The sequence below is a fragment of the Lonchura striata genome, chromosome 6 (assembly GCF_050655825.1).
Source record: "Lonchura striata isolate lonStrDom1 chromosome 6, ASM5065582v1, whole genome shotgun sequence".
In the NCBI taxonomy this organism is placed as follows: Eukaryota; Metazoa; Chordata; class Aves; order Passeriformes; family Estrildidae; genus Lonchura; species Lonchura striata.
This window is the reverse complement of record NC_140708.1, coordinates 32,000,155-32,027,237: the sequence shown is the minus strand read 5'-3', so window position 1 is coordinate 32,027,237 and position 27,083 is coordinate 32,000,155. Positions and strand designations below refer to the sequence as shown.

Genomic DNA, 27,083 nt, shown 5'->3' with positions numbered 1-27,083 from the left:
GTGCCAGTGGTTTGGCCATTTATCATAAATGCCAAAGGGGTGCCTTGAGTCACTTGGCAAGTGAAGAGAATTTCACTGAGCTCTTCTGCCAGAGTCGAAGGGGACCAGCTGCTGTTGGAGATTCCTGCTGCCCCGGGGGAAAGGGGTCTGGCAGAGGGCTCTGGCTCCCTCTGCTCGCCAGCTCCATTGCTTCCCAAAGGGAGGAGCACCCCAGGACCGCAGGCACTTACTGCGCACGGTGATCTCGGCCACCAGAACCCCTCCGGTTTGCTCCGCGCGCTGCTTGCGCTTGTCACATGTCTCAAGAGAGCAGAGAGAAAGCCATGCATACCAAAACAATTAGAAATTATTAAAAGAAAAAAAAAAAAACGCAGGCAGAATTCTTATGTTTCCAACCAAGGAAATTGCTGCATATTTTCTAGGGAGTTTTGGTTGTTTTTTTTTTTTTTTTTTTTTTTCTGCTGGTAATTATTGGGGGTTTTAGTGCAGGAGAGATTTAAAGAGAGTCTTTACAGTTCATTTTCTGAAGATTTTTGGTGGGCTTTCCCACCCTGCTTTAAACAAAACTCCTGTCAAGAAGGGGGAAATTGAGCTCCATTTGTTTAACCCCTGACCTCTGTGAAGACTTCTGTGGCTGTTTATTGCTGATGATAATTGTTGCCCATTAGGTAGAAACAGGGAGCACCAAATCCTTTCCATATAGAGCAGCTCATATCCAGTACTAATGATGCCTGTCACAGCTGACAGGGTCTGTATTGGAGGCAGTGTTCTGCAGATTAAAGGTCCCTGTGCATCTCCTGACCTCTGCAGAGCCCCAGCTGTGGGCATTTTTATTACAAACCCAGCATGTAGTAATTCTGGTTATGAGTTTCTTTTAAGCACAGACCACCAGCTTGGTTCAGCCTTAATTGCAGGAGACCATCAGCTGCATTTATGAGTGGGAAGTGGACTCGAGGGATGTGGCCTGATCTAGCAATTATCCTGCACTGGAGGGTGAGGTGGGAATTCCACACAGTGCCCGAAAGGATGATGTAGGTGTTTGACAGTACTGCCAGAGGGGCACATATGAAGTAATGGTTTTGTGTTTTCTTTCAACTCTGATTTGTGGCTGGATAAAAAGTTGAAGAAATCATGAAAAGCAAACAACAAAACCTAAGAGTTTTTTCCTGTTACCTTTGAAACTTAGAATTTCTAACAATGTGTTTTTGTCAAACATGCAAATTTTGCACAAGTCAGTTCCTCCTGCTTAGCACTGAGGCTGTATAATACAAAATGCTGTATTAATTTTCTCCTGGACTAAGAAAGTGTTAGAAAGAAAAATTGAGTTCACCAGGAATGAACCTCTCCAGCAAGAACTATTTGTTGTTGAAATGACAGCATATTGGCTAAGGAGTATTTTGGGCTTTCATTTCAGGTTAAATAAAATTCTATTTCATTTCATGAGAGAAAGAATGGCAAAGCTCTGACTTGGTGAAGGGTGGAGAGAGAAGTTTTTAAATAAAAACATTTTATGAGCACCTGCCCTTGTTAAATTATGTGCCTGTATAGCATACTCCCATCTAAGAATACAGGAATCCACTCTTCTACCTCAGTTCCTGCACCAGAGACAATTTATGTATTTTATGCAAAGTAGGATGTCTGCAAGAGCAATAACTTACTGCAGCATGGCAGAGAGGACTTTCCTTGGGAAGGGGGACTGGGAGCTTTGAGGCAGGTTCTCCGACTGCCTCCAGGCTGCTCTTAGCACAAAGATACTTGGTAAAATGAAAAAAATCTCAACTTTCTAATTTTTTCCCGGGCTTGCGTTGAACTGTAGCTATTTGTCAGGTCTGTAGTCTGGGATATTGACAGGAGCTGAGTTTTTCAATGGCTACCCTATTTCTCAATAGTTTTAAACAAGTTTCCCAATGTTGCCTGTGGCACGCCAGGGGTCGGGGTGCACAGCTGGGTTCACAGTGCCGCGCCTGCATCTGCTGAGAGCTGGCTCTGCACCTCGGGGAGGGCTGGCAGTCCTGTCTGACGTGGCACCGTGTGTTTCCCCAGCAGGGAGGCCTTACCACGGGGCAGGAGAACTTCTCGCTGTCGCAGACGTGCGTCTCGCAGTGCAGCCACACCTTGGACAGCTTGGGGATGTTGCGGAAGCGGAAGGCGTTGAACTGGAACGTGGCCCGGTTCGTCTTCCCGTTCTCGTGCACAAGGATGGAGTAGTCCGTGGCACACCTGTGTCGTGTGTGGAGGAGCAGTGTCAGAGCCCCCATGGCTTCAGTGAAACATCTCCTGAGGTGACAGTCTAATGAAAGCATTTGCCCTGCTGGGGGCCAGCTTTTCCTTTGCTCCCTATCCCCCACCACTATCCTCAGGGCTGGGCTGAGTACAGGTGCTCCCCTGGGTCCCACCAGCACCTACCCCTTGGTGATCAAAGGCCAGTGGATCTGGTAGAAATACTCTGAGGAGGGAGTTGCCCAGCAGTTGTTGAGAACAACTTTAAATCTGGGGAGATACAAACCCCAGATTAGCAAGAAATGTCCCAATTGCCAATTTATTACTCATTCCTCCTTCCCTTGCCTACCTGTCACTTAAGCCCTTGGCTTCCACTCCAGCAAATATGTCAGAACCAATTTCAGATGTTTCAACCACAAAGGGGGCTTCCTTTATACTTGAGAACTTGGCATTCTTTGGAAGACAAAGACAAAGGCATAATACATTACTCGTAACATGCAAAGCACGGCATGATTCCAATTCAGACACCACTGGAGAGATTGACTCCAGAAATCTGGGTTCTTATAACCTGCAACCTCCAAAATCTACACTGGTAGTAGGAGTATTGGAAACCCAAGATGGTATTTAAAAATATTTTTATTTATATTTGGTGTATAATGATGATCAGTGACAGAACTTGCTGCTGTTTGGGTTGGAAAATGTATTGCATGTATTCCCAAACAGCATGGGTGGGAAGCAAGCTTGCTGCTGCTGCCTCTGGTGGTGGAGAGAGCTGGTGGGAGTGAGAGAGTGGAGAGAGTGGAGATGAGTTTGTAGGATGGGAATGGGGTCAGAACATGGCCAGATGTTGGAGAAAAGGAATGAAATCAAGCAGAAATCACTCACAAAAAAAAAAAAAAAAAAAAAAAAAAAAAAAAAAAAAGCCAGCTTGCTGAACATGGAGCAGCATAGTGCTCAGGTGAAAAGTTTTTGTTATAAATACACTGAAATGCCTACCTTAAATTCCAGTGCTTCTTGTTGGGTAAGATGGAAACAAAGCTAGCACCAGAATTATACAAAGAATATCAGGTTTAGTCCTAGCATTGGCTTACCTAGTGGTAAATACTCCTTTTACCAGGCCTATAATTTTAACACTGTATGTTCCTAGTTGTGCTTTTTCCAACTGTGCTAAAATAAAGAAGCTGTTTTGGTGCTTTTGACTGTGCTTTTGTGGAGAAAAAATTCCAGGATTAGGAGCTGGCTGCTCCAGCAGTGCAGTGGAGCTATAGAGAGGAGAGGGATGCTTCAAAAGATCTAACAGATATCAAGGGACAATATTTTGTTGGCAACAAAATTCCAGTATGACCTAAAGATCTGTGGGGTACATGAAATATCTGTCAGTGAGAGGACCAGGGAGAAAGCTACAAGAGAAATGCAAGGAGCTTTGCTGTGTCTATAGAGGCTGTGCAAGGCCAGGAGTATGTGCAGATTCATGCTGCTCTTGCAGTGGGACTACACACAAGTTTTGGTTTTTCTTCTAAAACCTGTCAGCAGGATAGAAATGTACCTCTCAGCAGAAAAATCTGTCTGATTTTGAGGGATTAAAAGAACAGTTGACATGTGTCTGCTCTGTTCACTTTAAGTATATCCCTGTTAATCAACAGAAAGAACCCCTGCCAATCCCACTGCAATTATCTGTTCCAGGCTAGAAGTGTGCTCCATGACAAATAAAAGTCAGGAGCAGCTGCCCTGTTTTTTCCAGCTCTTCAGCTGAAGCCTTTGTAAGGTAAAGGTGAAGGTGTGAGTGGCAAAGAGCACTTACAGAGTAGAAGTTGAGGGACAACTGGCTTTCAAATGAGCCGGAGCTCCCGTTCTTCACATGGACAGTGGCCACCCTGGGGACAGGACAAAATTCTGCATGAGTGAGGCATGGTGGTGAGGACAGGGTGAGACACACTCCCAGAAGAGGATGTACCTTTGGTCAAAGGCAGCCTGGTTCACCAGGTAGTTGGCATTGTACGTGCAGGTGAATGAGTAATTCACAGGCTGGTTCTTCACAATCACTGAGGAGTCATTGGAGACGATGGAGTTATAGAAGTGATACACGGGATTCTTGAACTGTGAATGGTGAGACACAGAAATGTGGGCAGTACTGAGTCCTTGAAGCATCAGGAATGTACTTTGAAACATGAAGACTCTGGTGTCAAAACAGCTTCCCCCAGGAAACATGGTTTGCTAGCTCTTTATATGCTGTGCTGCCTATTCATATGCCTTACTAAACATAAGTTCTGTGTAATACAGGTGCACAGCAGACTAATATCACGAAACTTGTGAGTGTTTTGCCTGGAACTGCAAAGCACAGCTGTGTGATTCTTCCTTCTCTTTGACTCTGCAGTTTCCCTCCTTCTTCCCTTGGTACCTAAAGCTTACTTCAAGCTGAAGAGGATAGGACTCTCTCAAGTGAGTGCAGCCATTTCTTGAATCAGAAATTCTGACCTTCATAGTCTTACCTCTGACTGTGTGCCACAGTATGATTTGTTTTTAGGTGAAAGGTCTGGGATTGTGAATTGGTAATATCCTGAATCGTGGATCCCATTGTAGCAAATGCCTCCAAGTGCCAGCTGATTAACCTCCCATCCATAAGGACACTCTGGAATTCTGGTAATGATGGTTTTAGGATAGCAGTATACCAGAATTACATCTGGAAGGAAAATGATACACCCGGAGTTATTCAGTAGTAATTTCCTTTCAAAGAGGTGGGCCCGCCCACTTACTTTCCATTGGGCTTAACCTTCTGTGAACAGGGGTGTGTGCTGGAAGATCCCCTAATGAGAGCAGCTTTTGCTACACAAAATGGACCTTTAAGTTGTTAAATTCTGTCCTCTTTGGAAGAGTTTAGCCTTTGCCTTTTAATCAATGCAAAACTTTGTGAAAATTTTTTATCTTTCTAGAATAGCTGATTGAAAAGCAGAGACACTGCTGAGAAACCTGAAGTAAAAAAGACTGCACTGAAAATGTCTCATTAATTTATGCTGCAAAGCTGGCTTCTGTAACACCACTGACTCTGTAAAAATAATATTGGTGAGGTTGTTTGGTAGGCTTTGTAGATCTTCACTGTTTTGTAATGGTGTATAGATCTTGGCCACAATAAATAATCTGCTTTTTCTCTTCTTGGACTGGCACTGTAGTGCTAGCACAAACTGAATTTTTCCAATTGTCAAGTCAAAAGCTAAGATTTAAAACTTAACTGAAGAACCTGGACCTTCTAACAACAATAGGAAATGACCCAAACTCCCAGCCCTGTTAACAGCAGTGCTGTGTGTTTCCAAACATGGTGATTGCTAATACACACATGAATGCTGAGCACCATTACAGACAGACAGATTGCTTCATGCTAGCAGAATTGGATATTTTTGACAGGCAGATCTAATTTGAACGTCTGATGGAAATAAGGCCAAATATTGACTAACCATTAGTGACCTGAAAAATGAGGAAGACTTATTCAGTTACTTCTTTTAAAGCCCTTGCCACTCTCATTTTTTATGCTAAAAGCCTCATTTTGCAGCCTTTCTATGTCTGCTAGGGAATAATCTGGGAGAGTCAACTAGACTTCTTAACAACTTGCTTTTTTCTGATTAACAAACCTTTAGCACATGCAAGCTGAAACTGCTTGTGTTAATACTCAGTATTAAAACTGGCAACTTGTGAGCTGTGAAAATTCCTTTAGTTAAGAAAAACTGCTCGTGCAAATAAAGGTACTGAAATAAATGGCTAGAGGGCCAAATACTTTAGATATACCATGAAATGACCGACAGCATTCTGACAGCAGTCATGCACTAAAAAGCAAACACTAAATTGAGGCATGTTGCAGCAAATTTCTAGAGCACATTTTGTAATTATAGTGAAATCTACATTACAGGTCTGTCTGGCACCAGATCACTTCAGTTTGTAGGCACTAATCAGTGTGCAATTACATCACTACCTTCAATGATTTTTGTATTTTTCTTGCTTTAATGTAACAGTGTGGTTCAGGGGTTCAGCCCAGCACATTCAGTCACCACTGGCAATCTGACTGTAGTCCGTGGGACGAAAGCCCAGTTTGGGCAGCAAAGATCTGCTGCATCTGTACTATTACAGAGAATTTCTAATTGCTTTTGTTCCCTTTGCTATTTTATGCTTTTGTGATTAACTTTCCTGCACTATGGTTATTCAGAGTTAACTATATGCCTAATTCTTTGTGGGGTTAGGACTTCTATGGAACATTCTTTACTGTGCTAGCTAGCTCAAAGCAGGTCAATAAAAGAAATGTAAGGATTAGCTCTACAGAACCCACAGTTTAACTTTCTGGAGGAAAACATTTTGATTTTGAATGAAAAAAAAAAAAAAATTTTGGCAGCTTAATTACAGGAGAAGATCACAAGTTATTTTACCTGCTTTATTTGGGCTGCAAGGCCCTGCAAGAGCTCGAGCCAAGATGACCAGCAGATAAATAGCAAGAGTCACCATTTCTTGCAATGATCTGAGGATACAGGAAATAAAAGCTGAAAATGTCTTTAAAAGTGGAAATAAAAACAATGCATTGTCTGCAGTCCTGAGCTTCTAATAGCTACTGTTAAAATGTCCTTTTCGCAGAGAGAAAAAATAACATTACTGATATCCTGTCACCCAATGTAATTGCAACTACAGGGTAAATCTTTCAAAGACCATTGCTATTACTATGTAACTACTGTGACAATTTTACTATTTCAGTTTAGTGGTGGCTTTTAATTATTCTACTTTGATTTCTTGCAAAGAGTCTAAACTTAAAGTGTTAATATAACACTAAATGAAATGAAAACAGTGGGATTTGAAAAAAGGAGGGAATAGAAATTACTAGAATAAATATGTCACAAGAGCATATATAATGTGCTTAAAATTAGGGCTGAAACTATTCTCTGTAGTGATGGCTATTCTGATGCCTATAATCTCAATTTCATGTAGCTCAGTTTTGGCAAATTATGCATTTTCTCCTTTGCTGCTAAATGTTGAGTTTCTAGGAAAACATCCATAGAAGTTATTTACATTTACATTTCAGGCCTCAAACCTGAAAAATGTTTCCCACAGGGGAAAACATATACAGCTGTGGGATTGGGACTGCAGTTCTCATATTTTCCCTTTGAAGACACTCTTCAGTATCAGGCCTCATACACTAAGCAGACTAAATCAGAAGTAAAAAATATCATTTATGGAAAAAAAAAAAATCATTCTAATTCAGTAGTCTAACAAAACAAATAAATTTCAACATTTTCACTCAGCCTCTACTTAAAAATATATATCTATAAAAGGGTCTTAAAGTACATATCAGTGACAATTCCTTCAAATTATTATCCTATGCATTCTACAAGAAATTAAGGGTTATACCTACGAGACAGGAAGGAGCTATTATTTCAGATTTTCATTCCAGTCTTATTCCAAAAGCAGCGCTGTCAGCTCTTTCCAAGATGTCCTCTTTCAAATGAACCCAGCTGGTGTTATCTTCGCTTTATATAAGCAATCTTGTAAAAGGAGCCCATCTCTGGTTAAATCTCAACCTGCCAGTATTGTCCAGTGTGAGAGGAAAAAAAAAAAAGAGTTATAGAAAAGCAGTTCTCTTCCCCTAGATGAGTCTGCATTGCTGCTATTTGATTTTTACAAATCTTTCTACAGTGGTTTTTACAGATCTTGCAAACAAATGAACAGAAACCTGCTGAAGGTACAGAATTTTTTTGTTTGTGAGTTTATTAGGAAAATGTAGAATTTCTGGAGAATTAACTGCAGCTACAACTGCCTGCTAGAATTCAGTGAAAATATATTTATAAGAATTAGCTGCTTGCCTTAAATGGTTTATTGAGAATGTCAAGCTTTTGTGCCATACAAGTGGACAAAAGTAATGTCAATAGGTTGTATACTACTTTTGGAGTTGTTTTTTTACTTATTTTTTTTACTAAAAGCTCACAGACAGGTAATCTGAATTTAGGTAGGCTCTTCCATAAGTTTTAGCATTATACTACATAATAATAGTATATAATACTAAATGCATGTAAGACTGTGTAATATACATAGAATATTAAACTATAGATTGTGTAAAATTTACCATTGCACAGAAAACTGAAATAAATTTACTCTTTGTATGGCCACCAGTCATGAGGATGCCTATGAAAGTCTTGACTAGCTGGTAGGATTTTCTGGTGCCCCGTTTGTGTCAGCTTATAGTGAAAGGCCCAGAAAAAGTAGTGGGTGCACTACTTCTATTTTATACAGAACATGGGCTTTAAACAGTCTTGCCATGGAAATCAGCTGTGGGACTGTGTCCCAAACCCTACCCAGTCCCAGCTGCTGTTGAACCACTCATGCTCTGACACCTGTCTGGAGTCTCTAAACACAGAGGCTCTCACAGACCAGCCCTGTGGGCTCCTCACAGATGCTCTGGTAGCTCCTCCTGTGCAGAGCTTTGATCTGCCCCATCACAGCAGGACTTTGGTGTCCTTCTCTCAAGCAGTTTTTGGCATATAGGCTGGCACAGTGATAAAGCTGTACCACTTGTCAATAGTCTGGAGTTTGTGAAGGAGAGAGTGTAATGGAACAGCACAGTGGCCCTGACCTAAACCTGAAATGCTCAACAAGGAGTTTTTAGCTGGCCTGTGTGTGAGATTTATAGGAACAACTTGAGGACAGCAGTCACTACGAGAAGTGTCTCAAGCCAGAAGACCTGAGCAAAGCAGGGCCATGGGTACACCTGCACTGTGAGGGCTGCTTGGTGATGGTTGCGTGCAGGTGAATCTGCAGTGACATGAAGAATTAAGTGATCAGGGTGACTTCTTCTGGCAAACTGATTCAAAGCCCCAAGCAAAAGTTGAAAAGTCTATACATGTCAGTGCTTAACTTCAAACATCAAGTCTGAACCAAGATTGAAGCTTTGTAAGGAGCTGCTCTGTCATTATTGGACACAAAATGAGTACACAGAAGCTTGGTGAGTTCAAGAAAGAAAAAGAGCTAATTTTATTTCTGACCTCTCAATATATAGAATTCTAAAAGTCACAGTGGATTGCAGGATGAAATTGCCACCTCTTCAACCACACTGGTCAAACCAACAGTCCATCAATTCTCTCCTCCCACAAAGAAGAATGCAAAACAATCTTTAGGTACATGAACAGTGTGTGAGAACTCTTAGTAGAAATATGTAAACACTATCAGAAGGCTAAAGAAGTTTTATGAGAACTTTAAAACTTTCAAAAGAACTATAACAGAAAACTTAACACTTTTAAAAATCAGGGCAACATTGCTCTTACTGTTCTTGTGAGCCTGCAAGCCACCACATTCTGATTTAAATGAGATTACTTACAGATGGACAAATGGATAAAATCTTCTGGGCAGGGTTTGTTGCTATTTTAATTGAATTAAAGAACAATCCACTGAACAAGAACCAAAGCTCATCAATCATTTGGTGTGATCTCTCTAACTAGAGCTTATCGTCACCAGAAATCCTAAAGCAAAGACGATTTAACTCCAGGGGTCTGTTTTATAGTCTCACTCCAAATCCTGCAGGGATTCAGGCCTAATTTTGATTTTCTAAGGCTAAATCTAAACATGCACTGTGTCAACATGCACTATTTTTTGTCTTTTCCTGTGTGTGTATTTGGTCTGGAAAAAGAAACCAGGGTTTCTGGTGAGACTTTATGATCAACCCTGTTGACAAGAATATATAGCCCAGAAACAAGGGGAGGCTTGCAGGAGAAAGCTTGTGACTTTGGGCATGAGAAAGGACTCATGGCTGTGTACAAGCTAATTCTTCAAATTCAAAGAATCAGATTCAGTCCTGGGCTTGGACTTGGCCTATCAGGCCTGCACACACAGAGCTGATTTGGTGCATATTTGGCCAACCTTGATTAGGCATAGTGTAAATTATGTAAGTGATCTACCTCACCATAACGTTAACAAAGCTCTGGAAACACAGATAGATTTTTACTGATGATTTTTAGCAAATACTCTAATTAAATTATTGCTGGTATAATACTACAGGTTTCAGTGGAATTACTCCAAAATGGATCTAATCCCATAATTTGTAAGAGAAAAAAAAATCTCTTGCTATCTTCTCACAGAAAACTTATCTCCATGTACATAATACTCCTTTTAGGCAAAAGGTAAAAAACAGAATGAAAACCATGAACAAATTTGGCAGTGGTGCCAGCTGGTATATAGTAGTTTTCATTTGCATGAGAAACAAGCACAAAATGTACCTAAGCCAACCAGCATTTGATACCTGCACTGATCAAAGGTGAAGGCTGGGGAAAGGCTTAGGTTTCTCTCAGTAAGTGCACACACAGAGAAAGGAAAGCCATTAACTTGCAAAGCAGACCATTGAGGATTGTTGTGGTTCCCTGAGTCTTTCCAAGACCATTGAATAATCTCAGCAACCTAAGTATTTGTAGAGATTTCAACCAAGAGCAAATGAAGGCCTTATTGTGGATTTCACCTACAAGGGCAGCTTGTGTCTCCAGCCTTGTTCCTCACATTGTGATGGAAAGCTGAGTGAATATCAACTGTCTGGCTCCTACATGAAGCAAATGAGGTTCTGCTGTTTGAACCTGCAAGGGATATTGCAACATCCAATTTTCATTGGTTTTGGACAAAACAATAAATCTGAAGAGTCCCTTAACTATATGGAAGGATTTATGGGATAATGGAGATCAATGGAGACAGGCAGCTGATTCCAGGAGAAGGCAGATCAGTTGACACTCATCTAGAGGCTGCAATGTATAAATGATGGTGTTTCCACACACCAAAACTTGGCGTACTCAGTTTTGTCTGAGATAAGGAGTGTATTTATCCCACAGGCATAGAGACATCCATGCTGTGTCTGGAAGCATAGCAGCTGTATTTATATTTGGCCTGATCTGAGCGAGTACATCCTCTTGGAAGTGCAGCACTGTGTTGGTACAATCCAATTTTCCTGAAGTCTGATTGAGCTGTGCTGTGTAAACTTATTCCCTCAAGTCATAAATACCTTAGGGATTTAGGATTGTTTTGCCATTTACAGTGTAAATACCTTTTCTGCAGTTTATTACTCATGGCACATGGCTGGTCACTCACTTCAGCACATGACTGAGTCACCTTCCCTGGAGGTACCTGCACATGTGGCACTAAAGGACATGGTTAGTGGTGATCTTGGCAGTTAGGACAGTTGGACTTAAAGATATTTTTCCCAGCTAAATGAGTCTACATTTCTATTCTATGAATGTTTTAGCCTTGTGAGCACATTATAGAGCAATGCATGTATGTACAGAGAGCCTGGGACCCACAGATCTTCTGCACCCCAAGTCCCCAAGCGGCTGATATCCTTCAGTAACTGCACAAGACCTATCAGAAGAAGGGGAAATCAGAGGAAACTGTCATTGTAGAAGAGTACATAAAAACCAGAGATGGACATTCAGGCCACTGGAAGAGACAGTCTTCTGCTCTTGACTTCCTCATGCGTTAGATCTCTGTTTGTGTAACTACGCAACACTGAATCATAATTTTTCAGCAATCACCTGCAGCCATCAGCTTGGTGAGACAGTGCTGCTGCTGGCACATGCACTCCTAGGCTGTGGGAGAGGACAGTCTCTCAGCTGAAGAAGCATTCCCTTGATAATTCTGCTGTTCAAGACAGATATTTACAACAGCAAATCTTGCTGAACACAAAATTGTGGCTGAAGTAAATAATCATATTTCATGCTCATTTGAATGCCTGATCCTATTGCTGTTTAGCTTTGCCAGCATATTTAATGTTCTTTGGATGCTTCTCCAGCAAAGTCTTGCCTGTTTTGCAGTTTGCTACTGCTGGAACAGAACATCAGTTTCCAGCTGAGTTTCCTTGAAGCCTTCGTGTGGGTAAGTGCTTTATTTGTTGTAATTTTTTAGGGGATGTCTTGGAGCTAACTAGTTATGAAGGATAAGGATTTGGAGCTGGATTTAATAAGGACACGGTGCTTGATTTAATGAATGTATGAGACATGTAAAACAGGTCATGCAAGACCAGAACTGATGACTTACACGATGATCATGTGAGACCTCACTCATCCTTGGACTGCCTCTAGTTGGAAATGCCTAAACTTGCCATGTACTTAATTAATTTGTCTAAAAGAGGCATGTATTGCATTAACAAGTGCTGTAAGGTGGCCAGGATACATGCACAGATATCTGTAAGGTGCCCAAGATATCCTGTGACACAGGACCTCTGGGACACTCAGGCACTATTGGAATGGGAATTGGAAGCCAAGGATAGTCAGGATATCTTAAATGACACTGGATATCTGTGTGTGGGCATCTGAGTGGAGACCAGCCAGACATGCTGCTCTGGTTGGCTTGACATTCATTTTTGCTTGCCTTGGAAGGCTGAGCAGCCCTGCAAACTCAGCAGCACACATGCCTGAGCCTGCTCCAGCACCCTCCAATTACTCACTGAGTGCCCAAGGACACCTTCCAGGCAGAATCTGGAGCACTTCTGGGGAAAGATATCTTTGATCTCAACAAGCAAGAATTGCATCTGGGTCTCCTGTAATCCTGGGTGAGGGCTCTGAACACCAGTCTGCTCCAGCTGTTCTTTGAAGAGGGTGTGGCTGTGGCTGCTGGGCTCCAGTGTGTCCAGAGTCCTATCTGGGATCTGTCGGAGCAGAACTGCAGGGATTTTCTGTTGAGAACACAGGGATTAAGTATTTTGGAATGGCTGGTTACTGCTGTGGAATAGCATTCTGTAATCACCTGTATTTGGCCTAAATAGCTTCTGAGGTATATAAGTGCTTTTTTGGATCTCAGTCATGCCATCCTGTATAACATCTTGTAAACCTTTTAGTTCTTGTTATCTCAACAACAGGTCTTGATCTCTTGGCAGTGCAGGTGAGGATCTCACCTCAGTGCGGGGGAGGATTTTAAGAGGAACGTGAGAAAAAAGGAAGAATTGACTCTTTGTGTCATTCATTAGTTTAATCTTTTCAGTCTGGCAGCTGGCTCTGACACAGTGACCATTCTCTTCTTCCACCAGTATTGCTCTCTTCCCACTGCTGCTGGGAAGGTTGCTGAAATATGTTTCTCAGTTTGGGTTGGGCTATGTCACCACAACTTTAAAAGAGTCTGCAGCAGATGCCTGATCTTCTGACTGATTCCTTGCCATGTATGTTGGCCATAAATAATGCTGCTCACCTAGCCTGCATGCTTTGCTACTGAAAACCTGACCAAAATAAAAAAAAAAGCCAAGACTGCAGTGCAGTGAAACATACAAAGTATGCAAAAGGCAAATTATCCTCTGGGGTCCCTTAGTGGAGATTCCATTGACTGCTGAGAAACTGATGTATGCTGCTCATTTTAAAAATATGGTCAAGGGAGAAAGAAAGCAAAGACAAATGAATGGGCAAACTGATAAAGAAATTTCAGAAGCAGGAGGAATGCTGAATTACTGTAAAGGACTTGACTGCCGTGTAGCTTGGAAGTATTTTATATTCCCAAGCCCAGAAACCTTTTCTCAGACTTGCAATCTGTATTGCCCTGGGTGCTAGGAGTGCTTTTGCTCCCTCTTTAACACCTTTACCCTTACCTGAGCTACAGAACCCTTCTCCAGCTCCCTTATTTCCCCACAGTCTGATCCAGCTGAATTATAAACCTGCTTTGAGGGATCCAGGTAAGAATGCACACATGACGGACTGGTAAAAATATTTTTTCTTTAAATGCTCACCATAAATTCATATCCTTTGAAGAGTTAAGATCCATTTGTTTTCCCTATGAAATAAACTTTCAGTATGTGTAGTGCTGCAGTCCCAAATCAAACACAAACCTTTGCACTTCTATCAGCGGCAGCTGCTGATTAAAATCACAGTTTTGGTTTCCCAAGCTACATAATCCTGTTAGTTCAATCTTAGCCCTACTTTTCTTAGCACACTGTATCCATTATACCAGTGTTGTCCTAATTTTTGAAAGTTTGCGATTTTTGGCAGTCTGATAGCATCATCCTTGGAGACAGTCTCTTTTGCTGTGAAAGGGATCTGTTTGTTGTACAGAGTTATGTGGCTCTGAGAGCTACATGTATCAAACTTAGCTGCATTAATTAGCTGGTGCTGTGCTTGTAAACTGATCATAATAATGCTTATCACAATCTCAGTACCATTATCTCTGTTTTGCAGATAGTGGAACTGAGTCACAGAATGGCAAAGCTCAGTGTAGGGCTCTTGAGCTGCCCATCCTGCTCTTACTTCTCCTTTGCCACTGAAAGGGTAAGCAGCTTGGAGCAGGAAGTGTCCAAGCAAACTCTGGATGGGTTTGTCTGTGAATGAGGAAAGCTTTCTGGGATGCTGAGGAATGATTGTTTGGAATGCCAGGCCATGTCTTCTGGAACAGAGGACTCAGATGTCAGAGGTTCTTTTGCCACCTAAGGTAGTAAACTCCCCCTTGCTTCTCAGTTTAGCATTTCCACTGGCTTTTATGGCTTTTTGACAATAATTTGGTGACTCACAATTGATTACCAGTTGAGTATCTCAGTGGATTTGCCTCTTCTGATGTCACAAACAAAGATTCTCACTTAGTCGAGACACGTTCTTTAGCATTCAGCCTCCAAAAAGTCTCTTTCTGAGACTTCCCACCTATAAGAGACCAATTTTCAGATCAGTTAAAGGGTATTGTTTTCTTCAAATTGCACCAACATACTATTGATGGTAGTTCTTTCCATTCACCCGCTTCATAGTAGCAGAGAAATGTAACAGCCTCATGCAGTGGAATGGAGAAGAGCAATTATCTAAAGGTTTCAGGCATTCAGTTGGGTTTTAATTTCCTTGCTGCATTATGACTCAACCAATATCAAATAAAATGCAGATCTTACTTGTTTAATTGGCTGGATAATTAATTTTAATTATTGTTAAAAATTATATTATCTTTAATTTTAATTATTTATTGTAGAATTCACTTAAACACCAAATGCAAGAGGTGGCTGTGGTACTGCCCACATACAACTCTTCAGAGATTTTCATGGGCTCCCTGTGATAGTCAGGCTTGAGAAAGCTGACACCTTTGTGTTTTCTTCTGCTGAGCTGTAGCTGGTGTTGTATTGATCACTCAAAATCAATTAAACCATCCTGGGCAAAAGTACTATTTGCTAGCTTTTAAAATGACAGTTTCTCTCTTCTGATGTAGATTGTAATTGGAGGAAATAGTCTGCAGCAAACCATCATTTTGATCTAAGCTGGCTGAACAGAGCATTGTGGCCATCTAAAAAATGTTTGCAATTATGTTACCAATGGCATTCATGTAGTATTTCCTACAAGCTATTCCAGAAAGTATGACACTGTAGTTCCCTTTATGAAAATCCCTCAGGAATACAATAATGTGATTACCTTCCAAGGGATTCATAGAGTTGTTCTCCTCAGTAACCCACTACAGCTCCAAGTACTCAATCCTCCAGGACAGACTGTGCTCAAGACTCCAGACTGATTGTGCTGTTAATGATGCAGGAAGCTCTGCTGTTGTTTGTTTATTCTGAGAGTAGCTAAAATTAGAAGTTGACCTTATGTTCCTGAATTAATTTAAATATAAAAATTCAAGTTACTGATTCAAATTATTTCTTTTCTGGAAATATGATCTTGAAAGCCAAAGCCCCTTGAGCTGTGAATCAGTTCTTAAGTGATTTTGAAATGAAAGGTGTCTGGCTCAATTGATATATAGGAGCAATAAACCCTGAGTAATCTCCAAGGTAATGCCTTTACATGTATACTGGGCATCTACACGTGTGTAAGATTTTCAAAGATCAAGAAGATGTCAAATCCGTGTTTTAAATGCTTGAAAACAGCTGGATAAATTCAGTAAATAGACAGATCTTGAACTGCTGACTGCTTGGATATACCAAAAGCACATGAAGTTAGAGTTACTCTTTGCCTCTCTGTATGGTCTTGATATTAAAAAAAAAAAAAAAAAAAAACAGGGAATACTGAATCTTTTACAGCAATAGGTTGGTAAAATACATTACTGATGTTTCAGAAAGTGTGTATTAGGCTTAAAGTGCTGAACTTGAAATACTGGGAAAGGGTCTGTTTTCACAGCCTTTTTCTTAATATCAGTTTTGTTTTTTCTCAGTGGGATTCAAAAGAAAGTGTACCTAAATCAACAGTCAGTTATGAAAATGTAAACTGATTTGAGAGTATTCTGATACATCTTCCTGGAAACCCTTTTAGAAAAAAGAATGTAGTTGGAATGCTCACTCTCTAAATCTAATTCTGGGGGTGGGTATGGTATTATTTTGGCAAAGGTGAAATCAGTGGATATGAATGTAGAGAAGATATGGCAACAATGGTATTTTCTGTGTTTGAAATATCATTAATTTCAGGCCCTCTGAGACCTTCATAAAGATTTGAGTCCAGACACCAACTGGCCAGGAGATGGGGTTAGTGATGTACTATAAAGAGACACGTGGCACAGAAAGGCAAAGTGACTCATGAAATCTGGTAAAGACATCTCACCCTCCTCCAAATGGTGCTCCATCTTTTGGACCCTTCCTTGGCCTGCTCTGATTATTTTCATTGTCTATAATAATTATTATTTAGTGTTACTGTTTCAATATGGCAAGCAAGCAATGATATGAAGGCAAACATAATTTTCTTGTATCTTTGACAATGCATTCTTTAACTAATAATGTAGAATATTTGTTAACAGGTAAGTAAAAATAGAATAGATCAAAGCCTACATCACTCAGGACTAGCAGATGTGAATGAAATAGGTTCAGTCATTGAGACATTTTTAACTTCTCATGCAAGCCTTAATCTTGTGGCTAGTAACAAGTAGTTTGGAAAGCTATTCCTCTCTAGGATACCAAATGCTGTATATTTCTTTCCTTCTGCACCTCCTGTCAGGGACCAACTCAGCTGAGATCCCCAGCTGCAGGGTGACCTCAAGCCTTTCAGTCATCTTTGTGAATTCCTGTACCAGTTGATTTCTCCACTTTCCAGTCTTCATTTTCCTCATGTGGTTCCAGCCCTTTTGGTCTGTCCAATATGCCACTAAACCCACAATGTCTGAAGGTGTTACTATGAAATGTCACCTTCTGGTATTCTCAGCTTCCCACCTCCTTCCATGTTTCCTGTCCCACCACCTTCCCTGGGCACTTACCCCTTCCACTGAGCTCAGCAAACGCTGCTGCTCCATCACTCTCCTTCGTTTCATGACTTTGCCTATGCTACTTAAATATGCTTGTGTGTGAAATTTTCATTTTACATCTTTCCTTCCAACAGTCCTTTGCTTTGTGCAGGGTTTCCATGGTGGTTTCCTGCTGACTTTTCACCTCTGCTTCTCTCACCAGCAGTATGACACGGGCCAGAAATGGCTCTGCAGGGAGGAACTGGTGTTGGGCAGAGAGTGGTGGTCAGCTAACAGGATTCCTTGGCAGCAGGCTGTTGCTGTGATCTCAGGTTATACATGCATGGGTTTGCACTTTTTAAAGCTATTTTAATCATGACTATCCAAAGTCTTGGATATTAAGGAAATAAAGGCACTTGTGCTCCCTGTGTTACTGCACAGTCACAGCCAGCCTGGACCCTTTAGTCTCAGTCTAACCAGGCTCTCTTGAAGTGAATGAGGAGGCCAGGTACAGCCTGGCCCCAGGAGCTCAAAGCATGAAGAAGAAAACTGTACTTTGATATATCATGAAATTTCATTTCATAAAATTTCATTTTATGAAGCTCACTGTGCAAAGGGAACCTGCCCCTGCTTTCCCTGAGGTGTTTGTTGACTGCCCTTTCCTCTCATTTTGCACACAGAAGGGGCAGTCCCTCTGGTTCTCTTATCTCTTATTTGCCTGTCCATGCCAAAGTAGGGGGCATCATGACTAGTGGGCAGAGTAGCTCAGGTGAAGGGACAAGCCCTGGTATTTGTATCTAAATGCTGTATATAGCCATCTTATCTACAATGGCTATTATCTTTTTGATGTAACAAACTGGACAGAGTGTCCTGGATGGCTTGGAAAAAGAGCTACTGGGATTAAAGGTCACTGAGATCAATCATGCTGATGATTTATTTAAGTGCTTGACTATTGAGAATTTTCTGCTTGGCCAGTATGCTTTTTTTTTTTTTAATTGTGGGATATTCCCTGCAAAAGTTCCTGTTTATAAGCAAACATCTTAAGTCTAGGGGCCTTGTCAGTTAAATAGCTTTTAAAAATTGATCTGAGAGATTTAGATGCCTAACTCATATTTTTTAAAAGAAATTAGGACTCTAAATCTAGTTATTTTCAGGATTGCAAAACTGGTGGACTTTTCTCCACTATTATTAGCACTGGAAAAGCTTCTTCCTCTATATTTGCCAAATTCATCTATTGAATTTTGAGTTTCATGCACAAAAGCCTTTTAAAAATTAACTCCTATTTGTCACCAAGTACCTTTTCCAATGACACTACTTTGTCTGCAGTGACACTATTTTACCACGAGGCTGCTGAGCCCACCATGTGTTCTTCAGATTGGTCTTTATCCTGCAGGTACAGGAGCCTCCAGCACTACTGAGGGCAGCTTAGAGTTATTGTCCTAAGAATATTGGCAGATATTTGGAAAAGCAGTATTCACTCTGAAAAGTGAGTTCACTCTGTTGCCCTTAAGTTACTTAAAAATGAGAACTGGTAAGAAGATCCCATCAGGAAAGTGTCATTTTTGTGTCAATTTTTCAACCAACTTCTATAGAGAATGAATGTGGAAATGCTGCAGTGCTCTTCAGGTTTGAAAGTCTGGTATTAGATCAGTTGTGCTTACAAATCTGAAAGCACTTCTTGTTTGGGAAAGTTTGCTCTGTCACATAATTCTCTGAAGCAGAAGCCTTTTCTCCCAAGAGTAATATAGACTGAAATTTTTACTTAGGAAAAACACACTTATTGTGCTTCTTTTAAAGGATTGCTCTTTAAAAAATTGAAAATGCCTGAGTGTGTGCATAAAATTGTGTTTGAATTCAAAGGACTGGTTAATACAAAGTGAATACAAAACTGGAAATTTATGAGAATTTATTTGTGTATGAGAATGTAAAGAAGCAGAAAATAGGCAAATGTGGTCAGGGTACACACATATATGGAATCCTAAGGAAAACAGCAATAGAATTCAGGAAATATTTAATCAGTGGTTTGACCATACCTTTGGCTCAAGCTTGGTAAATATGTGACTACTCAAGGTAAGGATGCCAGAACAAGAACATTTTTAACAGGTCACTGACTGTTATTTTAAATGGACTCCTAGCTTGATGGGTCTCTTAGAAATAATGTCAAGAAATTCCTTGTGTGGAATGGCATCCTGTTCTGTTGAAATATTTTATTATTTTTACCAGGCTGACAAATATTTTGATTGCAATTTAATTTAATATAATTTAATTGCTACTAGTAGGGTACCCTTCAGGAGCTTCCTATCCTCACTCTTGCTGGAATTTCTGTTGCTGTAGTGATGATGTTTTCCAAACATTGTTTTGGAAAAAGAAATCTAGGGTTATCATTAATATGTAATTATGATAATGTATTATGATAGCTTAAGTTTGCCTTCCTGTAACATTGTGTGCATAGCTACAATAAGATAAGAGCCTTTAGGTAACATTTACATTAATTATATTAATTAGAGAGTTGTTAGGGTAGTATTACTACTTTATGGCCCTTGTACTGACTATTTTGATAGTCCATGTGCAAGGACACTTCCTCCTCTAATTTTGGCGAATAAGGACTGTCACAGTTACCCAGGAAGAGGACTGTGAGTGCACCTGTGGCTGTGCAGCAGAGGACCCCATGTCCAGTCATCCAAAACAACCAATTTCAGGGCATGGCAGCCTTTATTTCCTTCTGCAGACATGATCAATGTGAAATGCATTTCTGAGAAACTGGAAGAAATTCAATAAATAAAAAATAATTTGCATGTATTGGCCAGAGACATTAAACTGCATGATACCCAAAGTAAGACTGTGCTTGTGCTTTGCAATTGTAACTTTTCTCATTTTTCTTTTTCCAGTTTATCTTTTAGTGCTCATACTTACTGAACTTGAGAGTAACTGCATCCATTTAGACAGAAATTAAAGTGAAGAGTTATCTTCTTTTTCTATTATATTGGTAAGTTCTTTTTGTCACTGTGATAGAGGGTACATATCTACATGCAGGATACATTATAATTTTGGAAGATGGAATTAGTCAATTCTTTATTTATTCCCCTCTTAGTGATAGTGTTAAAAAGACTGCAGGATTAGGACCAACATTACAGTTGATTGAATGGCCTTGGTGGGACTTCAGTCACAGTTAAAACAGATTCTGTTGCATGAAAGGCCAAGGAAAGGAAATTACAGAGCCTGGTTTAGTGAAGGACTTAAGAGTGATACACATATGCATGAAGAACTAGGGTGCCAAAGCAAGCTGGAGAATTCTGGAGTAGTCTGGTAATCTCCAAGACAGAACTGAATTCAACAGTTGTGTGCAGATCCTGATAGCTCAAAAAATACCATTTTAATAATTATACATAAGAAGTGTGGTTTCCTTTAATCATTATAGAAGGCTCTGAGAGGCAGAGGTAAAGAAGAAAGGGGCAGACTGATCAGTTCAGGCATTAATTAGGGCCAAGGTCTCTTTTGGAAGTTAATGAGTTTCTAAATAGTTAACAAGCAGCTGATAGGGATCAGAAGAATACTCAGCCCCCGCATCCTGCTTTTATTTCTGCCCTAAAATGAGAGATACCTTCAGGAGATACAGACAGCATTTTGTGGTCAAAAGTCTTCTATAGAAATATCTGCTTCTCAGGTTAAAATCCTTTTCTTACACAATGCAAGGGAAAATTTAAATACATTTTTAGTCTCCTGAGATTCGGAATTATTTACATGAGTATTTCTTGAGCCTTACTGCAGTGCTCAGGATAGGATTTGAGTGATTTTCATTTTTCTGGTCTCTCTGACCCTGCCTTTGGCTATGCTTCTGAAAGTGTCTGACATAACTGCTCTTGTTTGCACTTCTCCCTCATCCTTGTATGCCACATAGCTTTTGCCATCTTCCTACTCTGCTGGGCAGATATTGCACTAACACAGCCTTTGCATAGCATTCATCTGATTTTGAAAAACATCAAAAGGCAAAAGAAATGCAACCAGAGAAGTGAATGAGCAAAAAGAAATAAGATGGGAAGCCAAGTGAGCACGAAGCAGGGGGGATCTGCTCTTAGGGCAGACCAAGAGGGGGTCCAGGCTCTTCTTCAGTGTGTGCCTGGCTGTGCAGACATGTCCTGAGCAGAGCCAGAGGGGCAGCCTGGTGTGTGTGTGTTGAACTGAGAGTGATACACCCTTCGCTAAGCCCCACCTGGGATACAGGATACAGGGATACAGGACTCAGCCATGCAGACACTGGGGATTTACCCACTCCAGTTCCCAGCTTAGAAGGGTCTGGTCTTTCTGAACCACTTACATGGCAGATCTGAATTCAGCAATTTTTCCCCACCACATGATTCTCTCCTACTCATGTCTTAATAGGTATTTAATAACATACATGTGTTAAATAGAATATTCTTTTATCTGCTCTAAGATTCCCTTTTATTTTCACCACCTTACCACTTGGTGGATCTGCATCAGGAAAGACCAGTGCGTTTCTTTGCAGTTTGAAGTACTTGTCATTCTTGTGGAGGCTCTTTTCTGAGTCACAGCTTTTCTAACCAATATAGAAGTAACATTATTATAGCAACAAGTAATTAAAAAATCCTGGAATCTGTTTGGCTCACGCTACAATTGAGTATAATTCCACAGCTGTAATTAACTAGGCAGTGTCTGGAAGTGTGTTCCATCCACCAGCTGCCTCTCCTGTGCTAAATTTCTACTCCCTGTGTTGTTCTTACAAAGAGTAATGAAAAGCAAAGCTTGGAATGGAGACATTTCTTGATTGAATGCCATGGAGGCCAGGAATCCTCCTGTGATGTGTTGGAATGTCTTGTGCTGTTCTTGAAACAACCCACGGATGTAGCTTAAGTCTTAGGTTCTTAACTCTGAGGGTATTCAGCCTTTCCAAAACAAATTGCCTGCTACCTTCTTTTTGGAAAAAATTAATTTTCTCCCACCTGTAAAACAGGTAGCTGCTAATTCACCTAAAGGTTATAGTCTACTTTTATATGATGACTGTTTTCCTTAGATGTAACGGCCTAAAGAAATGGTTTTACTTAAGCCATGCTCATCCTTCTCTGCTAACTGCTTTGGGTCCATAATCTTTGGCTCAGGACTCTGGTTAGTAGACAATACACATCACAGTAAACACCTGTATAAACTGGTTATCTGAACAAGATGTAGATGTCTGTATGGGCAGAATGTGAACTTCTATATAATTCCCTTTAAATTGGCATATGAAAGGGAATTGCCAATGAGTCACGTGCTATTTGCAGATTAGTACTATCCAGAACCTGGTGCCAAGGAAACTGACTTATTCTCTGTTATTACTTTGCTATTCATTACATTGTGCAATACATCAATTGCAAACATAAATACATTCTGTAGTCCATGGATAGGAATAAATCTTGTTATGTTCAAGTACGTAGATGCTAGGTGCTAGCCCTGCACAGGGAATCACATGCACTGTGCAGTTTCCTCGGATTTTTCATAATCTATTAGTAGTACTTTGATGTTTTAGGCTTTTTCGTTCTTTCTTTCTTTTTTTTTTTTTTGGTTTTTTTTTGTTTGTTTGTTTTTGTTTTTGTTTGTTTTTCATTTGTCTGCTTCAGTTTTGATCCAAACTTTGAAGAAGAAATGACTTGAACAAAATATTTTGGACTTTTTTCTGAAACTCACAGTGCTCACTGAGGGTCTTATGTATTTTTAGCCTCTGGGTATCTTTGACAATTCCAGAAACTTTTGGGAGGACGTAATTTCCCCACAACTTTCTCACCAAGGTTCTTCAGCTAAGGTATGTTTGTTTGTATTGTTTTTTTGTATTGGCTTTGTTAGGTGTGGAAGACAGAAAGACTTTGTCATATTATGTAGAACTTACTACTGTTTTTTACATCTCCTTGTGTTCAGACTGCAAGAACTTGGGGAACTTTGGGGTAGTACACAGCCCCTTTCCAGATCTGTGTGTCCAGTTCAGGAAGGACTGGTGCTTTCCCTTGGATATCCCCTAAGGCTCACTCCTGATTTGTGCAATGGTTTTTGTAAAACAGCTTTCTGATTCAACTTGAGACTGCTCCAAGTCCACTCCCACTGCTGGTTCCATCAGTCCTCGGTTGTTGCTGGTGGGATCAGTCATTTAGCAGCAGATTCTGCCAGCTGTGCCCTTGCACTGATGGTGAACTTTGGCTTCATGTTAACTTAGGACAGTGAAGGACATCATTCCATGCAACCCTTTTTTTCCCTACAACCTCTAGAGGCCCTGGGCACAGGCCAGTTGTGTGACCACAGACATGGAATAACACCTTGTGCCTTTGGCTGCCCTTCAGCCACTGCCTTATATTTTTAGCTTTCTCTCTTACCAGGAGAATTGTCTCTTCTTACAATATTTGTAGCACACTGGGTGGATTAGCAGTTTTGCTCACTCCTCCTCTGGTCTGTAGTAAAAAGCAAATATTGAAAAATTATTCTTTAATTTTGATTAAGAAAGAATTGTATTTCCTAACACTGCATGACAAAGCATCCTTGTTTAAAGGACTTTGTTTGAACTGGCATCTAAACTTGGATGTCTCTGTCACACAGCAGGTGCTTCGAATCACTAATCTCCTGCAGTACAAGCTGGTATTTATTCCTGTCCATCCCCAGATCCTTTTACTTGGCATAGCAAAGCATACCATGCAACCCACAAATTGTGCCGGTGTGCATATTTAGTTGTACATCAGCAGATTGCCTATAATTAGCTCCATCACAGTGAGATCCTTGGAGATCCTCATTGCAAGGATAAATGCCTTCTCCAAGGACAGAAGCAACCCTGCAGGGAAGATGGAGCTGCAAGGTTCTGCTGGCAGAGATTTGAGAGGGTTAAAGCCTTTGATGATTGATCTGAAGTTGTTTATATTTCAAAGTCCAGGCTTTGACTTCCTTGAGGTGTAGCACTGGGTAACTACAAATATCTCAGGGGTTTCTATCAGTCCTGTGCATCTAGATAAACTCTTCATTGATTTGCTTTAATACCAGACTGTCAAGGTTGTCAGCTGGGCTGGGGTTTGGCATGACTCGAAGTCAATGGTTTGTTTATGTTTGGAATAGTCAACATAAATTGTATATTCAGTGCAAAGAAACTGGGTCCTTCGAAGCCTATTATGAGTGATGCATCTGGATGCTTGAGGCATCTGGAATCAGAAGGCCTGTGCCCTAGAAATGAATGTTTCTTCCTAGTGTGAAAGACAGATATAAATATCTAGGCTTAGCTGGGTGAAGCTCACCCAGTGTGTTGGTCCTTCAGTCCAGTTCAGCTTTGCCTCTCAGTAATCCCTCAGTATTAGCAGGACTCAACAGGACTCAGGACAATTTTTCTAGGTTGTAGGAGGCACAGACAAAGCAGATGAAAGAGCAAGGTGTGGCAATTCTTTTATATAATTGAGACCTGTAAGTCCACTCCAGTTTTGTGCTAATAATGCTTTTTAAAAAAAAACCCTCCAAATTATCACTGTACTAGAGTACCACCTGCTACCTTGCAGAACTTGTAGGTCTCACAGATGCCCAGGGAGGCAGAATCACAGCTCCTCTCAGGCTAGAGCTGGGGCTACAATTGTGGTCACAACATATGCAATACTGCCCCAGATGGTTAACTCTTCTAGATGAAGAACCCACAGTGGTTTTCTGTGTTGCTATTTCAGACTTTCCCACCTGATTAGCACCGTCTCTGTTTTCACTCATCTGAGTAGCTACTAGATATATCAGCAACTGGTATAGTCCTAGGTAATAGTATATAATAATACCATTTTTTATAGGCATAGATTTAAGAAGAACAAATAATGAATCTTCTGAAGTGAGCTATGCCTATCCTTCTATCTTGTCTTTTATTGCCATTGCATTTTCAATTTAATTCTTTCCAAAATGAATATCCAAGGGCTGAAATGGAAATTTTGAAGATGTGTTATGAACACTAAGGCATGCTGATGTAAAAATGTGAGAACTCCTCATAGCTTTCATTCTGCCTTGTTTCCTCTCCATGGAAAGTGCTGGTTTGAAGTATGGCACAGCAGCAGCCACCAGCTCATCCCAGTTGATGTAGAGAGGTGTCTGCTGCAGTACATTGCTGTGACACTGGTGCTGAATGGCTGTAGGTTTTTGTACCCCCACTGCAGGATAGCTAAAATGTGTATATCTGTGTGAGCCTGCCATTAGGACAGCTGAAACCACACATGCATAATGAGCTGGAAGTGGATTTCCAGCCTCGCACTGTGGCTCCTGTGACTAATGCATATGTCACAGTCCTCTTCAGCATCACTGAAATTCCTCTCCTGACAGGGAACCATTCAGCTCAACAAGTGTTTGATGGTCAGGACTTTAATTTGTATTAATATAATAATCTATTAGTGCTTTTCTGCCTCAAACAGCCCTGCATATCCAAACTTAGTGGAAATATTGCTCTGTGTGTGTGCAATGGTGTCCATGTAAACAGAACAGAGAAGAGTTTGTCTGTGATCACAGACTCGTCCACGAATTTCAAACAGAGAAAACTGAAAAGCTTTTCTATGCAGGGACCTGGGCAGATGCATTTAGGTGCATGGACTCCTATCTCAGACAAAATCTCTCAAGGTGCATTATACCAGGGCAGATGTTGCAGAACATATTACCTTGACAAGGGTCCTGGCATAGAGAGGAGAATGAAGGCAGGATGCTGCCTTTGAACTGCATCTCTCCTGAAACACAATGATATTGTTGATATCAAGCTATCACTATTAAACTGTGAGCTCATCCTCTTTCTTCATAAGTGTTGCAGTATTTCTAAGCTGACATCTTCATTTTTCAGCCAGTGATTGGGACAAAATTGCTCTTATTTTTAGATTAAATGAGAGATGATTAACAACAAAAATTCCCCATAAAGATTAGCTTTATGTAATAATTCCATCCATTCTTTCATGCAAAAAATATCCAACCAACTCTACTGCAAGACACTACTAAAACCTGCTAAAAACATTTTTGATTTGCCTGCTACACTTCTGATTGTCTCCTATATCTGACTGCACTATATTAAGGTTAATGCATTAAATTAGTCTTAAAGCTCATATTGGTTACAGCTGAAATAGCCAAGATATTTCAGCATGAAGATATGAAAGGCTTTCCAAAGTCACCTGAACAGGTGCATTATGTGAAACTCTCCAGCATTGTTGAAATCAGTTTCAGTCCAACCCCTCTGATGTTCATTAACCTTGAACTGTCACCAGTAAAATTTAAAATCTATTAAATACATGCTGAAAACATCCTTCACTACATTGCTGCAATGTTGCTGCTGCAGAATGTGTCTTTGGAACATTTGGTGCTCTGGAACTTCATAACATTTGGTTTTTTATGCTTTTTCCTTGACTGCACGTCTTCTGTCATGAGGATTTTGTCTAGGTAGCTACAACATATCCTTGTGGCTTAAGAATCAAGAATTAAAAAAAAAAAATTGTAAGTTGTCTTAGTGAAATTATTTTATAAACGTTATCATGAGGTCTGAAGCAAATTAATGCTGCGTAAGCTTAGTGAGCATGAATTTGAATTAGCATCAGAGAATACTTCAGGTGGGAAGGGACCTTTAAAGGTCATCTAGTCCAGCTTCCAAAAGATGGGCAATATAGTAATCCATTGTGTTAGAAACATAGTACTGGATGAAAAATGTTTGGATGGGACTGTAAAATTAGGTGTTTTAATGGAAAATATGTTAACATATGGGATACATGACTTTTCATTGACAGGTGTCATCCAAACCTATTATAATTATTGCTCAATTATTA

At 40.4% G+C, this 27,083-nt stretch overlaps 1 protein-coding gene across 1 annotated transcript; it reads right to left on the bottom strand.

Annotated features, from left to right (window-relative positions):
• Positions 1-11: 11 nt before the first annotated feature.
• On the bottom strand, positions 12-27,083 carry TECTB (tectorin beta). Its single transcript, XM_021526024.3, has 8 exons — positions 6,630-27,083; positions 4,710-4,900; positions 4,175-4,317; positions 4,022-4,094; positions 2,570-2,673; positions 2,407-2,490; positions 2,058-2,220; positions 12-300 (listed from the first exon to the last, which is right to left on the bottom strand). The coding sequence occupies exons 1-8, from the start codon at positions 6,703-6,705 to the stop codon at positions 73-75; spliced, it is 1,062 nt and encodes a 353-aa protein (XP_021381699.2). The 5' UTR covers positions 6,706-27,083; the 3' UTR covers positions 12-72.

Excerpts from the sequence above, each read along its gene's own strand:
- TECTB (XM_021526024.3), bottom strand. The coding sequence starts at position 6,705 with ATGGTGACTCTTGCTATTTATCTGCTGGTCATCTTGGCTCGAGCTCTT. Across the intron at positions 4,318-4,709 it reads ACTGTGGCACACAGTCAGAG|TTCAAGAATCCCGTGTATCA; the intron begins GTAAGACTATGA and ends CACCATTCACAG. Across the intron at positions 2,674-4,021 it reads TGTCCCTCAACTTCTACTCT|AATGCCAAGTTCTCAAGTAT; the intron begins GTAAGTGCTCTT and ends TGTCTTCCAAAG.